The sequence below is a fragment of the Macrobrachium rosenbergii genome, chromosome 27 (assembly GCF_040412425.1).
Source record: "Macrobrachium rosenbergii isolate ZJJX-2024 chromosome 27, ASM4041242v1, whole genome shotgun sequence".
In the NCBI taxonomy this organism is placed as follows: domain Eukaryota; kingdom Metazoa; phylum Arthropoda; class Malacostraca; order Decapoda; family Palaemonidae; genus Macrobrachium; species Macrobrachium rosenbergii.
Genome location: NC_089767.1, coordinates 35,119,509 through 35,136,377, shown reverse-complemented (window position 1 = coordinate 35,136,377; position 16,869 = coordinate 35,119,509). Strand labels below are relative to the sequence as shown.

Genomic DNA, 16,869 nt, shown 5'->3' with positions numbered 1-16,869 from the left:
TAAGTTTGTGTACTACAGTTACCTCCTTGAATTTGCATCGCCCACGCTTGAATAAATAGTTGTCAAAATATTAAATTTCAGTTATCGTATTATTGTTGGTAGTCTGGTGTGCATCCACGTTTCCAAACCAATTGACCATAGCTTTTAAACACGTAACATCCTTATTGACAACCCACGCTCTCGATTAATGATTTATTCACAAAATGAGAGCTCATGCGTACACAAGACCCCATTCATGCTGTCTTACTCGTATATGCGTACATACCTCTTTCATTCTGTTCTGTTCGCGTACAAGACATTCATTCTGTTCTATTTGCGTACAAGAACTCTTTTATTAAGTTCTGTTCGCATACAAGACATTCATTCTGTTCTATTTGCTTACAAGACCTCGTTCAATGTGTTCTATAAGCGTACAAGACCTCGTTCATTTTGTTCTGTTCGCGTACAGGACATTCATTCTGTTCTATTCGCGTACAAGACCTCGTTCATTCTGTTCTGTTTGCGTACAAGACATTCATTCTGTTCTATTCGCGTACAAGACCTCGTTCATTCTGTTCTGTTCGCGTACAACACATTCATTGTGTTCTATTCGCATACAAGACCTCGTTCATTCTGTTCTGTTCGCGTACAAGACCTCATTCATTACATTGTATTTGCATCTGAAATCTTTCATTAATTATGTAAATACACTGGGATGGCGGTAGCAAATAACCCAACGGTTGTAGTGCCAAGTCACAAGACCAAACGTACGTAAATCGACCAATCAGTACACTGAGATAATTGTGATAATGAGCAGTGTTTTGCTACAGTAAGTAAAATGAGTCTGTCGTGGTGACCACTCCTTCGCCGTAACCTCAAAAAGTGTGGAATTCCCGACTGAATTTCGTGTTCTGGAATGATTTTGCAGTTCTGTTGAAGAATGTGGTCTGAGGTCTTGTGGAATATGTGTGTGTGTGTGTGACTGTTTTTTCAAGGAGGAAAAAGATTAAATTAAAGCTGTAGTTTTTTATATCGAGAGAGAGAGAGAGAGAGAGAGATCTTGTGGAATATGTAGCTGTTTTTTCGAAGGGGAAAAAAATTAAATTAAGGCTATAGTTTTTTTTTATATTTGGGTCTTTTTACCTTGTAAGAGAGGTTGGGGGGCGGGGTTCGTGTTGAGGGGGTTTTGTTGCAGTTGGCCTTCAAAAGCGGAAAAGTTGTGAAAATACAGTTTCAGTAACTGGCATTATCCTGGTAGGTTTTGGTGGGTATGTTCATTTGTGAATGTCTTTACGTTTTTAAAGAAGTTATGTAATACTACATACATGTATATATATATATATATATATATATATATATATATATATATATATATATATATATATATATATATATATATACATATATACCTATATATTTTGATGATAATGATTAAGCATTACCAAAACATATGAAATAGTATCTTACAGAAAATAAATGAAATACGGTAGATAGACTTATTATTAATTTTGTGTATAATTCTCACACATTTTATACAGATAATAATAATAATAATAATAATAATAATAATAATAATAATAATAATAATAATAATAACATATTTTAGATAAGAATTGTCAAAAATGGAAAAACTTACAGAAAATAAAACAACTACAGTTTACTCATTGATATTTTAAAAATTTTTAAAAACATCAAATAATAATAATAATAAAATAAGAAGAAAGAGTTTTTAGGAAGTTGCGAATTAGCCAAAGCAAGTTTACAGTTTTTTCTTGATGTCTAACCATTTTTAAAAACATCAACATAATATTAGTAAGCAGTCAGCCAATGTTGATAATAAATGTGATGTGCAGGAATAATGAAAGAATAAGAAAAATGGAAGAAAAATCAGTATAAAATAATAATAATTATAATTTTCCTTTCACTGTTTCTCCAACTTGAAGAAGTGGTTTTAAAAGGTGTTATCTTCCGTTTCTTGCATTCCAGTTGCACAAAGGATGGGGTCGCACGCCCTGCAATCCTACCTCTTTGTCCCTAATCACAGAGAAGAGGATTACTAATAGATTTTTTCATTAAGGTTTAGTTTCAGACACTCGAAAATCCTGACCATGCCTGTTGTTATTATTATTATTATTATTATTATTATTATTATTATTATTATTATTATTATTATTATTATTATTATTATTATGTTTTTATTTTCTTATCATATTTACATTTTTTAATTGCGAACAATTTACACCATGCTCGAATCACAAGATGATGATGATGATTATTATCATTATTATTACTATTATTTTTTTCGGAATATATGCTATCTTTAGAACAAACAGACTTAAGGGGACATATTCCCATCAGATAATATTCTGTTTACGACAGTTTACAAAACAAAAAAACATAAACACACTGTAAATCTATTAGTAAAACTCCCTACAAACATTCTGAACCCTAATATGGTTTTAAACCAAACAGCTGATTGTGGGAAATGACTCACAAACCCTCCCACGTCAGTAACGGATGACCATTTTAGGGGGGGGACGGGGGTGCGCCGGTGTAGGTGTAAGTGTTTAGAGCTGGAGGGAGGGCTTGCTTAGTTGTGTGGTGTCAGGTGACTAAACAGGTAGAATATAATTACTTGCTTTGGTTGTTTAGTTATTGATTGATTAATTATTAATTAGTGAATTATTGATTGATTATTGTAATTATTAATTACTAGAAGAATGATTTGGGTGATTTTCAGGTAGGTGAGCAAATGACTAAGTAGGTAGATCATATTTAACTTATAATTTTTATTATTGAAGGTTTTATTACAAAATGTAAGTAAATAATTAGGCTAAAAGATGGTTTAATGGACAAAGGACCGTAATAATGCTCCAAGATTAATTATTCCTATTAAAGGTTATTACAAACTATGGATAAATAATTTGAATACAGGATTCATAGATGGATTAAGGACCGTTAAACTTTAATATGTATACATATACGTATTGAACAGTTGACAGAATATTCGTGTACATCATTGCATTCATTCCCTATCAGATAACATTCTAATCTACTCAAGGTGTTATGAATAATTATGACAGCTTAGGAAACAAAGAAAGCAATACTTTCTTATTTTTTCAGTTGTGAGAAAAGGATGTGGATCAATCTCATGAATGGAAAATTGGGCTTCCAGCGAGCACTGGGAAACACATGAGAAGGTAGAAAGTCTAGGATTGTAATGTTCAGCGGTTTAGAAAGGCGTCGGTTGAATTGAACAACGGTAGTATACATAGATGCACGTCAGATTTAACAACAATGGAGTATATAGATGCACGTCAGACTGAAGAGCAGTAGAGTTTATAGATGCACGTCAAATTGAACAATAATACGTTATATAGGTGCACGTCAAATTGGACAATAATACAGTATATAGGTGCACGTCAGATTGAACAATACTACAGTTTATAGGTACACGTCAAATTGGACAGTAATACAGTATATAGGTGCACGTCAAATTGAACAATAATACAGTTTATAGGCGCACGTCAAATTGAACAGTAATACAGTCTATAGGTGCACGTCGTCAAATTACAGTTTATAGGACGTCAAATGAACAGCAGTAGAGTTTATAGATGCACGTCAAATTGAACACGTCAAGTTGAACAGTAATACAGTCTATAGGTGCACGTCAAATTGAACAATAATACAGTTTATAGGTGCACGTCAAACTGAACAGCAGTAGAGTTTATAGATGCACATCAAATTGAACAATAATACGTTATATAGGTGCACGTCAAATTGAACAGTAATACAGTTTATAGGTGCACGTCAAATTGAACAGTAATACAGTAATATAGATCCACATCAAATGAGAGAAAAAATCCTCTCAGGATAGTCACCAGGACTTACCCTCCCCGTTTCCTCTTTACGTGGTCATACGTTGCACGAATGTTGACCATTACAACCAGGAAAAAGAAGTGGATTATAAACCAGAACACAATTTTTTTTTTATTAGTTTGGCCAAGATGTTTTGCTGCTTCCGTCATCATAGTTGGCCATCATAGTTGCATGAGAAGCTGAGGCTTTTTCTGGCCATGTTTTATGGTATCTGTTTTGCTCTCACATCCGCTTTGGATGTTCCCAGCATCCGCGACGGGATAACAGGAAGGGGAGAGAGAAGATTATTTGGCAAAAAGTGACTGGGTTGTGCCGTAGTTGCAAATTTTTTTGAGGAAGAACACTGCAGACACTTGGGTGATGAATGTGCAAATGTGGAAAGTGTTTCCATTTCATTCTTTTTTTTTTTTTTTTGGTGTTTCAGGATTTGGTGTGTTCCTAAAATTCTCTCTCTCTCTCTCTCTCTCTCTCTCTCTCTCTCTCTCTCTCTCTCTCTCTCTCTCACGCACACGCAAATTAAACGGGAGTCCTGAAAATGCTCCCATTTCATTCTTTGTTGATGTTTCGGTATTTGATATCTTCCTTAGACTCTCTCTCTCTCTCTCTCTCTCTCTCTCTCTCTCTCTCTCTCTCTCTCTCTCTCTCTCTCTCTCTCTCTCTCTCTTTGTGAAGGTTACGTCTGGCAACCCATACTCTTGTCGAAGAGCAACAGAAAACTGCACCTGTGAGCCCACCTCCAATTTGATTTTGAATAACTTGACACCCCCTGTTTTATTTATTTCCAAACTCTTTGGAAACTCTTTTTAAACTCTTTCAAATCTGTTTGAAAGGCTGATTGACTCTGTAGGTTGTAACTGAGCCAATGGTTTTTGAGCTCAATCGCTGTGACTTGCAGGTGTGTGTTTGTGTGTGTGCCTTAGACTTGATAGGGACATACCTGGACTTCCCAAACAACAGAGCCAGAATTATCAATGTTTTTCCCGTCTCTTTTCTTCTTGTTTTTTTTTCCTTGTTTATTCAGTACCTGTGTTCTTTGTGATGAAATAGATGACGTTGTTAGAGCTACGAGGGATTTTATTCTCTCAGGGGTTTGCCTGGAATGAGGAGAATAAGATTCTAGGTGGGTGTTTTTTGGGGCAACTTTCGTGACATGTAAATGGGGCTGGTATTTTCGTGTGGCGTCTCGGGGGGGGGGAAACGCTGGCAGAGTTCTTTTTCTGTTTGTTGACAAACGAGTCACAGCCTTGAATGAATATGAAGAGAACCAGAAATAAATAAATGATGATTAGGAAGGGGTGATATGATCAAGGGACGTCTGTAGCAGGCTTACCTGATGGAAATGATTTTGCCCCTGGAAAAGCCCTGGAGAACATAAACTCGTGCTCTGGAATTTTGTTTGGGATTTTGGGAGGGGAGGGGAAGGCTGTATGTGGAGGAGATCACTTGAGGGGGAAGGGGAAGGGAGGGGTAGGGGGGAAGAATCGACGTCACAACTGAAAGCTTGTTTAAAAGGTGTCTTGGGATTTTGCCTCCGTTCAGTGTTGATGGAGCTTTTGCAAGGTGGCGCTGCGCCGAAGTTTGATGGCGTAAATCCCATAAAGTTGGCCCGATAAACCAGTGTTTCGAAATCGGTGGGGTTTTGAGCCATTTTTAATAGGAAATTCTGCCTTGACACATGCTCTGCAATCATCTGGTTGTAGGACAGCCACTTTTACAACTGCCTGCAACCACCGGAAAGAAACATTTTTACATTTTCCCCCGATTTCGTCAGCTGGAGTGATCACGGGGTCTTTGGACACTTTGTGCAAAAGTGATTTTTCCGAGGAAACGCGATGCTTCTGTGGGAGTGGGACTTCCGATCTGATGCGTTATTCCAGCAGTTAGTGGCTTCTTTGCTGTGAGTAATTATGGTATACCCTGAGTTTGAGACTTGAGAAATATGGGAATCTGGAACCTGAAGACTGTCTATGTATGCATGAGAAATATGGGAATCTGGAATCTGTATGTGTTATCCCAGCAATTAGCGTCTTTGTTGTGAGTAATAAAGGTAAACCCTGAGTTTGAGACTTGAGAAATATGGGAATCGAAAATCAGAAGGGTTGTTCTGGTAATGCTTTCTCTGGGGCTGATATGTCCTGGATTATGGATTTTGAAACTTGAGAAATAGGGGAATCTGGAATCTGGAGTGTTGTCTGTGTGTGTGTGTGTGTGTGTTTGTGCTTTCTCTTGAGCTGATGTACCCTGGATTATGGAAAGTTTCTTTAAAGAAGTTTAAGAAAGGCAATGCCGGGAGAAGGAAGAGGGTCATTTTTAGCTGAAATGGGGTTCCTAGTAGTATGAAAGTGGTCATTTCAAGGTGTAGGTAGTGTAACTTTTACTGGGAAAGGGCACTTTTCCGGAGAATAGTATAAAGTAACTTCTAAACAGAGGGAGATGTTCAGTTTTAGTTGATGAAAAAAAAAAAGTATAGTTTTCTTGACTAAAATATAATTTTTCGAGGTTGGAGGAAAGTTATTGATAAGTCTAATTAAGGAATTCTAAATAAAGGTAGTAGAAAGCTGCTTGGAAGAGAAGAAAGTCGCCGTATATTAGATAAAACTTTTATTAAATTCAACCTAAGAAATACTTACAGCTAAAGAATTGAATCCTTTTCGGTTTATAAGAAAGACAATACTAGGTGGTGTAAACATTTACAATTACTTAAAGCAAACAGTCATTTACAGTCAAAGAGGAAAGGTAATGGATTCCGGAAGAAAAGATTCAAGCTCTTGAAAAACGGTACAGCAAGAAAAAAAAATTATTTTTCTCCTGAAGAAAAACGTCAGATTCAGTTCTTAAAAATTACCTTCCATTTAGATTAAAAAAGTTGTTTAGCTGATGAAAAAGATACTTTTTGCTGAAGGGAAAGACAGTTGTAACTGAAAGAACATTTTGGCTTGAAGTCTGAATAAATATTATTTTTTTTTATATTTTATCTTCATTTTGAATGAAGTGGTAATTTATTAGCTTCGTTTAGGAATACCTTTCAGTTTGAAGTCATGTCCCCTTTAACAAATGGAAAAGCCCCTTTAGCTTAAGTAAAAGATACTCTCTGTTGGAGAAAAATTAAGATGTTCATAATTGGAAAATATAAATTTAAACGAATGCGTTGAACTAATGAGAATTATCACTGTTTTTTTATCATAAAATTCTAGTCGAGCAGTGAAATAATTAGCTGCTATGGGTAAGGAGTCTTAATCATATTTTTAAATGTGCTTTTATTCCTCGAAACATGTTTCAGTCATACTTATATCCAGGAGTTATGGCACTTTCATTAAGTAGAGTAAAATGGAGAATAACAAACAGACCTATATGTGCTTTTGTTATATGACCCCCTTAGGCTGCTGGTTTGAGCTTGACAATGACCTTTTTTGCGATCAGAAAAATACGTTTTCGTTTTCTGTTTCATTTCTTACTCTCAGAGATCATTTAAATAATTATTTCTTACTCTCAGAGATCATTTATATAATTATTTCTTACTCTCAAAGATCACTTAAGTAATTATTTCTTACTCTCAAAGATCATTTGAATAATTATTTCTTACTGTGAAAGATCACTTCCGTAATTATTTCTTATTCTCAAAGATCATTTGAATAATTATTTCTTACTCTCAGAGATCATTTAAATAATTATTTCTTACTCTCAAAGATCATTTTAAGTAATTATTTCGAGGTATACTTGGAGGAAAAGTGCCATGTAATAAGATTTCAGTATTATTGTATAAATCATTGTTATTTCAGTTGTAGAATTTAAGCATTTGTACTATTAAAAGTGAGTTGAAATCAGTGATATTGATAGAATTATCTCAGGGCATTGTAGGTTCAATTTGGTAATATTAGTATTTAATTTAAAAGTGAGTTGAAATTCAATCATATTAAAAGAATTCTCTCAGGACTTTGTGATTCCAATTTGAGGATTTTAGCATTTACTTTCAAAATTGAAATAAATTTTACGGAATGAATGATCTCGGAGCATTTGGGGAACAGTGCACTAAAGATAAACCAAGTAATATTGTTAGCCAGAAATGTATTGATAGAATAAATAGGCAGGTTTGTTAAGGCAAAATGTTGTCCCGTTTCCAATTTATTTCAAAAAACATTCATTCTTAAGTTCTTTTGCATAGTGAGAATAGCCAAAATCTTCCATTAGTCCGTATGATGAACAATCTTTTAAGTGGCCATCACATCCCATGACTAACGAATATTAAGAATAACTCATTAAGAATAAGGTGAAGTGTAAAAATAACTCATTAAGAATAAGGTGAAGGGTAAAATAACGAATCTCAAGAATAAGGTGAAGGGTAAAAATAACGCATCCTAGGAGATAACTCATATTAAGTATAAGGCGAAGAGTAAAATAACTCATATTAAAAATAAGGTCAATGGTAAAATAACGTATCTTAAGAATAAGGGGAAGGGTAAAGTACAGTAACTCACCTTAAGCATAAGGTGAACGGTAAATTAACTAATATCAAGAATAAGGTCAAGGGTAAATCAGCCTATCTTAAGAATAAGGGGAAGGGTAAAATAACCTACCGTAAGAATAAGGTGAAGGGTAAAATAACAAATCTTAAGGTGAAGGGTAAAAAACGAATCTTAAGAGTAAGGTGAAGGGTAAATTAATGAATATCAAGAATAAGGTCAAGGGTAATTAACATATGAGAATAAGGTGAAGGTAAAATAACGAGTCTCAAGAATAAGGCGAAGGGTAAAATAACGAATCTGAAGAATAAGGTGAAGGGTAAAATAATGAATCTTAAGAATAAAGTCAGGGGTAGATTAACGTATAAGAATAAGGTGAAGGGTAAAATAACGAATCTTAAGAATAAGGTGAAGGGTAAATTAACGTATAAGAATAAGGTGAAGGGTAAAATAACGAATCTTAAGAATAAGGTCAAGGGTAAACTAATGAATATCAAGAATAAGGTCAAGGGTAAATTAACGTATCATAAGAATAAGGTGAAGGCTGCTCCCTTGTATGAACGTGAGGTTGCAAAATTTGTCTTAAAAAAAAAAAAAAAAAAAGAAGAAGCGCTTTCTCGTCTGCAAAAATCACCTTTGCGTCCAGTTGATTATTTCTCTGTCATTCTGTGATTTAGCCTTTTTGCATTGCTATTTTCTAGTCAAATCTAGTTAAATCATCTAGTAATATTCATGTTTACTGTTTTTGCAAGAAGTTAAGATTCCTTTGTAGTTATCTGAAAAGAAAACCATTGTGCCGGCTTTGTCTGCCCGTCCGCACTTTATTCTGTCCGCCCTCAGATCTGAAACACTACTAAGGCTAGAGGGCTGCAAATTGGTATGTTGATCATCCACCCTCCAATCATCAAACATACCAAGTTGCAGCCCTCTAACCTCGATAGGTTTTATTTTACTTTAGGTTGTTAGCCATAATCGTGCTTCTGGCAACGATATAGGCCAGGCCACCACCGGGCGCCGTGGTTAAAGCTTCATGGGCTGCGGCTCATACAGCATTATACCGAGACCACCCAAAAGACAGATCTGTTTTCGGCGGCCTTGATTATACGCTGTACAGAACACTCGATTGCGCCGAAGAAACTCCAGCGCATGTTTTACCTGTTTATTTTGTGTTTTCATGCTATGTAGTTGTTACCATTCCTCCATAATTACCTAAGGGTTCTTCAGTGTTATGTTAGTACAGATATGTCACTGTTTCTTTTAAAAGTTGTGAGCTAAGGGGAAAAAATGACAGAAGTCGTTGTGACATTCATTTTGCTACTGCTGAATCAAGAATTAATCCCGGTGAATAGAAAAGTCTAATTCTACTCACATTAATTTGTGTATTAATTTCATACTTTCTCGTTCTTGTGTCTTCTTTTCTCTCATTATTTTGTAAATTAATTTTACCTTTTCTGTTCTTTTTCTTCTCTTTCTCACATTAATTTGTGTATTGGCTTCATATTTTTCGTTAATTCTTTCTCACGTTAATTTATGTAGTAATTTCGTATATTTCATTCCTTTTCTTCATTTTCTCACATGGAAATTACATTTTGCGGAACCTTGCAAGGCTACCTAATATCACTTTTGACTTGTTCATTTAAGGTATGCATACAGCCATGAATAATCGTGAATACATAATCAAGCATATAGCCACCCAACAAGACTTAATAGTATGACCCATTCATAAAGCTACATAGCAGAACGTTAGGTTAGACCAGTTAAAAATATATTTTTACCTGTGCCAGAATTGTCACAGCACCAGGCATACTCTGAAAAAAAAAAATGTTAAAAATGAGATTAAAAAATTAACATAAAGATTTTAAAGCAACAACAAATGATCTGGATTTTGAGAGGTAACAGGAATGTAAATTTTGGGGAGAAGGGACTTATTTTCTAATGTTCGGAAAGTAGGTTTCGTCGACCAAGTTTAATTATTACTTTTGCAAAAAAAAAAAAAAAGCTTGGCTATAGGTTATAGGTCTTCTTGACCTGTTAGTGTATGAGGTTGTATTTACCTTTTTTATTTTTTATTTTTTTTTTATTTCATTTTATTTATTTATTTATTATTTATTTTTTTTTTTGAGGGGGCTATCCCGGCGACTAACCCTATATTTTCGATAACAAAAATTTGCTCATAGGTGTCTACAGAATGAAGGCGCCTATATCAGTGTTGAGACGGTACGTAATGTCTCAAAGTTAAGGACTAGCCTTCTTATAGCCCGGTGTCTGCCTATATATGCAGAATGAGGATACCTTTGTCATAATTCAGAGCGGTTTTTAACGTTCTAAAATCTACGTGTGTGTGTGTATGTGCGTTTTTGTTTATGTACGTAAGAATATTCCCCCTTACACGCTGTATACAAGTTCATTGCTTGTATACCTAATGTATGCATACATTCAACGCATCCACTGATGTCAGCGAAACTCGTTGCCATCAATGCCATGCAGTTATCGTAAAAAAATGAAAATATAAACAAAGTTTCCGTGCGCCCTCAATTCGGATGACATGATGGAAGCATTCTTGCAATTCGGCCGGGTTGGGTTTTCCGAACTTGGTCGAGGGGGCTATCATGCATTTTGCCTGGAGAGAGAGAGAGAGAGAGAGAGAGAGAGAGAGAGAGAGAGAGAGAGAGAGAGAGATGCATCTTTGCCGTGTGTTTTTGTGTGCATTGGGGAATGGAAGAGAGAGAGAGAGAGAGAGGGAGGGTATGTATCTTTGCTGCATATTTGTGTGTGCATTCATTGGGTAGTGGAGGAGAGAGAGAGAGAGACAGAGACAGACAGACAGACAGAGAGACAGAGAGAGAGATGAAGGATAAGTATCTTTGGCCAGTGTTTGTGTGTGAATTGGGGAATGTTAAGTTAAAGTATATCTTAGTTTAACCAGACCACTGAGCTGATTAATTTAGATTTATTTTACGTGGCTAAGAACCAACTGGTTACCTAGCAACGGGACCTACAGCTTATTGTGGAATCCGAACCGCATTATGACGAGAGTATTATTATTATTAATTGTGGGTTATCTGGCGTCACAACTACCAGGGTCACTGACGCTGCATTATGACGAGAAATGAATTTCTATCACCAGAAATAAATTCCTCCAATTCTTCATTGGTCAGTCGGAGGAGAGAGAGAGAGAGAGAGAGAGAGAGAGAGATGGGGGGCTGTTTATGTATCTTTGCCGTGTGTTTGTGCTGTATGTCACTGTTTGTGGCCCTATCACTCTCACGAATCTTCATTAAGGTCACCCACTAGTCCCCAAGAAACATCGACAGCCGGTTTCAATAACATCAGGTTGTTATTTTATTAATTTTTATAGCTAATTAATTATACACAGATTATTCATCCACACCTGTTCTGTTGATGTTGCAAGTCCCTAATGCTGATACCTACAAAATTCGCTCATGGTTGACGCTTCGAAATGATTAATATTTAACAAGGGTTGGGGATCTCCAGAGGATGGCAGTGATCAAGAGTCATGGTGCAATGGCCCAGCTGTGCTTCATTATATGCTTCAGATTTAGGACAAATTGAATAAGGTTTTTGATGGCTCTCTCTCTCTCTCTCTCTCTCTCTCTCTCTCTCTCTCTCTCTCTCTCTCTCTCTCTCTCTCTCTCTATCTCTCTCTCTCTTAATATATATATATATATATATATATATATATATACTATATATGTAAATATATAGATATATAGATATATATATATATATATATATATATATACTATATATATATATATATATATATATATATATATGTGTGTGTGTGTGTATGTATGTGTGTATGTATGCGCATAAGAATGAATGTTCAGGAGAAATAGATTACATATTTAAAAAAAACTACTTATTAGAAATTTAATGTATAAAAGTATGACAGATTTTGCACGAGTCGTGTACATGAAGAGAGAGAGAGAGAGAGAGAGAGAGAGAGAGAGAGAGAGAGAGAGAGAGAGAGAGTCACGTTACCTAATAACTAAAGGGTTATTACACCTTTTGGCTTTGATTTTTCCCCACTACGTATAACATAACTACTAGTTATGACGTACACACTGGGAAGTTTTACAGTATACAAAGGAACAGTTCCTGTGCTAATTACATAGTTGACAAACTCTCATTATAGTAGTGATTATAATCCGTCCCTGTGTTGACGAACTGTCGTATCCCATTTTTTTGTAACTTTTTGGGTTTTCCAGTCAAAGTGTCTCAGTTTTTTATTCCCTTTAACATATCAAAATTTCAGCTGTCTGCGTAGTCAAATCTTCCAACAAAATTTCCTCAAAAGATGAGCCAATTAGAAACTGAATATTATCAAAATCTCTGAAGACTATTTTCTCAGAATGAAAAATGGCTTACGCCAGTTCGTGAAACTAGGGTTTTCAACTAGCAACTCATTATCGCGTTATTGAAAACAGTATGGGCGCGGTACCTCCTTCAGAATGTCTGACGGCGATAATATTTCTAGGGAATGTCCTTCGGCCGAAGAGAAGGTTTGTGCTGTTGAATTAAACGACAGATTTTGAGCCAAACCAGAACAGTTAACACATTTATTAACTTCTTCGTTGACATGTGTAAAAAGATCATTTTTTTTTTTGCGTAGAAATTCTACTTTAGTTATAAGCTTTATTATTATTATTATTATTATTATTATTATTATTATTATTATTATTATTATTATTATTATTAACATGATGAACCCTGTTCATATGGAACAAAAGTGATCAACCATTTTTTTGCATAGAAATTCTACTGTAGTTATTATTATTATTATTATTATTATTATTATTATTATTATTATTATTATTATTATTATTATTATTATTAATATGAACCCTACTCATATGGTATTAGCCCACCACATGGGCCATTGATTTGAAATGCAAGTTTCCATCTTTTAAGTGTCTTGAGCGCTGAATGGCTGAAAGCGCCCCAGTACTTTGTTTTATTGCCAGAATTTTATACTTTATATATCTCATGTGGAACACGCGCTCACATAAACAAGTAAAAAATGCGCTGGCAATTTTCTGTACAGTGTATAATGCTGTATGAAACTCTCAGCCACGGCCCGGTGGTGGCCTATGTTATTGTCACCTACAGCGGTGCCAGACTCACGATCATGGCTAACTTTAACCGTAAATAAAATAAAAACTACTGAGCCTAGAGGGTTGCGATTTGGTATGTTTGATCATTGGAGGGTTGATGATCAACGCACCAATTTGCAGTCCTCTAGCCTCAGTAGTTTTTAAGATCTGAGGGCGGACAGAAAAAGTGCGGACGGACAGACAAATAGCCATCTCAGAAGTTTTCCTTGACAGAAAACTAGAAGTTATCAAATACTTTCTCTTGATATCTGCTTGCTTTGATAACACGTATAGTATACATAGCAAGTGCATTCAGGGCCAATGAATGAAATTCTCAGAAGCCGCCATTACAAAAGAATGAAAGTCATTAAGTAATGAGTGCCACTTAACTTGAAGGATTACACATTAGAAGCTGTAATTACTAGAATAATGATAATTATGAATTTATTTAATTGGTGTCTCAGATCGGTATATTCAACAACTTAGCTGAACAATGTACGTCTCTTATAAAGTTGGCAATCGCCCAAATTGAGGACAGTGCAATCGTCAATGAGGATGGAATTAAGGAAGAGAGAGAGAGAGAGAGAGAGAGAGAGAGAGAGAGAGAGAGAGAGAGAGAGAGAGAGAGAGAGAGAGAGAGGTTGACAATTGCCCAAACTGAGGACAATGCAGTCGTGAATAAGAATTGGAATTAAGGAAAGAGAGAGAGAGAGAGAGAAGTTGATAATCGCCAAAATTGAGGACAGTGCAATCGTGAATGAGAATTGGAATTAAGGAAAGAGAGAGAGAGAGAGAGAGAGAGAGAGAGAGAGAGAGAGAGAGAGAGAGAGAGGTTGACAATCGCCCAAATTGAGGACAGTGCAGTCGTGAATGAGGATTGAAATTAAGGAAGAGAGAGAGGGCAGCCGATCGAGGCTGGCCTACCCCAACGCCAAATCAAAAGTCCTTCAAAAGAAGGCATCGTGCTTACCCCATGTAAAAAATGGGAAAAAGCACGTTAAAACGAAGAAGAAGAAGAAGAAGAAGAAGAAGAAGAAGAAGAAGAGAGAAGTTGACAATCGCCCAAATTGAGGACTGCAATCGTGAATAAGAATTGGAATTAAGGAAGAGAGAGAGAGAGAGAGAGAGAGAGAGAGAGAGAGAGAGAGAGAGAGAGAGAGAGAGAGAGAAAAGTTGACAATCGTCCAGATTGAGGACGGTGCAATCGTGAATGAAAATTAGAATTAAGGAGAGAGAGAGAGAGAGAGAGAGAGAGAGAGAGAGAGAGAGAGAGAGAGAGAGAGAGAGAGAGAGAGAGAATTGACTATTGTCCAAATTGAGGAAAGTGCAATCGTGAATAAGAATTGGAATTAAGGAAAGAGAGAGACAGAGAGAGAGTTGACAGTTGCCCAAATTAAGAAAAGTGTAATCGTGAATGGGAATGGGAATAAGGTACAGTGAGAGAGAGAGAGAGAGAGAGAGAGAGAGAGAGAGAGAGAGAGAGAGAGCGAGCGAGCGAGCGAGCACGGGAAATCCACTTTTGTAATATCAGTTATATTGAATTGATGTTCGCTGTTATGCAGGTGCAAAAACTTGAGATTTTATCGGCTGACAATTTTTTATTCTGTTCTTTTTTTTATTGATTTTTTCATGCATATCATTTGCTTGTTTATACTTCAATTACCGTCTCTTGATTGTTCCTTCTCTGTCTTCCTTGTCATTTTTCTGCCCCGGTGCCTCTTCTTTTTTTTTTTTTTGTAAGAGAAAAAGAAGTGTACTGGGTTACATGAAAAAGTTATAAGCGGTTTATAAATCTTCTGAGTCCTTGAAATTAAACATAATTGAGAGAGAGAGAGAGAGAGAGAGAGAGAGAGAGAGAGAGAGAGAGAGAGATTGTTTATATGTGCATTGTTATTAATTAAATAGAATATTCTCTCTCTCTCTCTCTGTTGTTTTTATGGTAATTTTTTAGTTTTACATTTTACAAAGTTAGTATCTCTCTCTCTCTCTCTCTCTCTCTCTCTCTCTCTCTCTCTCTCTCTCTCTCTTGTATTAATTGTATCTTTCTATCTTTACAAAGTTAGTCTCTCTCTCTCTCTCTCTCTCTCTCTCTCTCTCTCTCTCTCTCTCATACACACACAAACACACGTATTTAGTGTAGATCTCTCAAACTTACTTGCAAGCATATGTTTTAAAGTTTTACTAGCAAAAATTCAATCGAGTATTTCCATGATAACGTCAGATACTCCATTTGAAAGTTATATTTGCTTATCATACGTGCGTATACATCTTACGTCTTATCAGCAATGACATCAATACTAGCATGAACGATAATGATCTACGTACTCCTCGTGCCTTGAAAGTACTTAGAGCTAAACAGGGCCAGCGCCTTCCATTCAGCCATATAGCGGAACCCAGAGAGCGCATACCGCGAACAACATGAATGAGGGAAAACTTCCGTGTTATCTACTGTTATTTAAACCCGTTTTCTCTTCGGTATACAATTGTATATATGTATTTTTTTCTTTTTGACCTCCAGGTACTGCTAATGCGCGCGTGTTTGTCTTTATGCATGTATATGAGTCAACCTTGATCTATGCATCTAATCTATGCGTCTATGAACGCTGCTGACCGTGGCTGCTGCTGGTGCTGACTCTCCCTGCCGACGCTGACTCGCGCTGCTGACTCTCGCTGCTATCAGCGCTGGAGGAGAACGGCGCCTGGGTTTTGGAAGCTCTCGGCTTTCATTTAAACGCCGAGTGCGGACGCAGACGGACGTGTGTGGCGCGACGGCGCAGCGGCTCAGAATCTACCTCGCTCAGCGACTTTTGTTTATAGGAAGCTTTCGGCTTCCCGTCGGTGCTTACGCTCCCTCCCCCACTCTCTCTCCCTCTCCCTCTCCCTACCTAACGTCCAAAAACAATTGGGGAAATTCTGATTTATCGTCGAAATCGGGAAAACTCTTTCCAAAGAAGGACCTCATGGATCGGACAGACTTCCGAGACGTCGAACTCAATCGGAGAAAAACTAGCGAGTGTTGCTGTATCTTAAACGCCGTGATTTCTAGACCTATAGATGAACTTAAGCCTTAGTGCTTTGCAGAAAGTGTCGTCACTATATTGTTTTTTGTGAGTTTGTTTTGAGTGGTGATGATAATGCATGACAAGATGGCGGTGATCACATTAATGATAACGCTTCCGTAATTTTGGTGGAAACTGTCGAATATAACTTTGGCTCGGTCTAGGCGTGATTAGCAGATACTCGGTCTAGGCTTGATTATCAGATACAATCGGTAGATGTGGAGAGAAATAACGAGAAAATAAAGCATCGGAGTCAAGTGACATCGTTATTGCCGTTATTGATTGAAGAAGAAAGACCAAAGGAGAGAAAGAGAGAGAGACAGCGAAAAATAGTCAAGTCATCAGAATGTTAGACCGTCAGAACCTCTACGCCTC

The 16,869-nt window shown here is 36.4% G+C and overlaps 1 protein-coding gene across 2 annotated transcripts in view; it reads left to right on the top strand.

The window, feature by feature from the left end:
- LOC136853610 (NF-kappa-B inhibitor cactus-like) overlaps window positions 1-16,869 on the top strand; it is a 110,903-nt gene that overhangs the window by 23,345 nt on the left and 70,689 nt on the right. The window contains exon 3 of one of the 2 annotated variants that reach the window (XM_067129374.1): window positions 15,954-16,869. This exon is cut by the window's right edge and continues 276 nt beyond it. In XM_067129374.1, the coding sequence (XP_066985475.1) occupies window positions 16,841-16,869 (29 nt within the window). In that variant the 5' untranslated portion in view covers window positions 15,954-16,840. Of the gene's footprint in view, window positions 1-15,773 lie in introns of those variants that run through there. The other variant, XM_067129375.1, reaches the window with a different exon arrangement.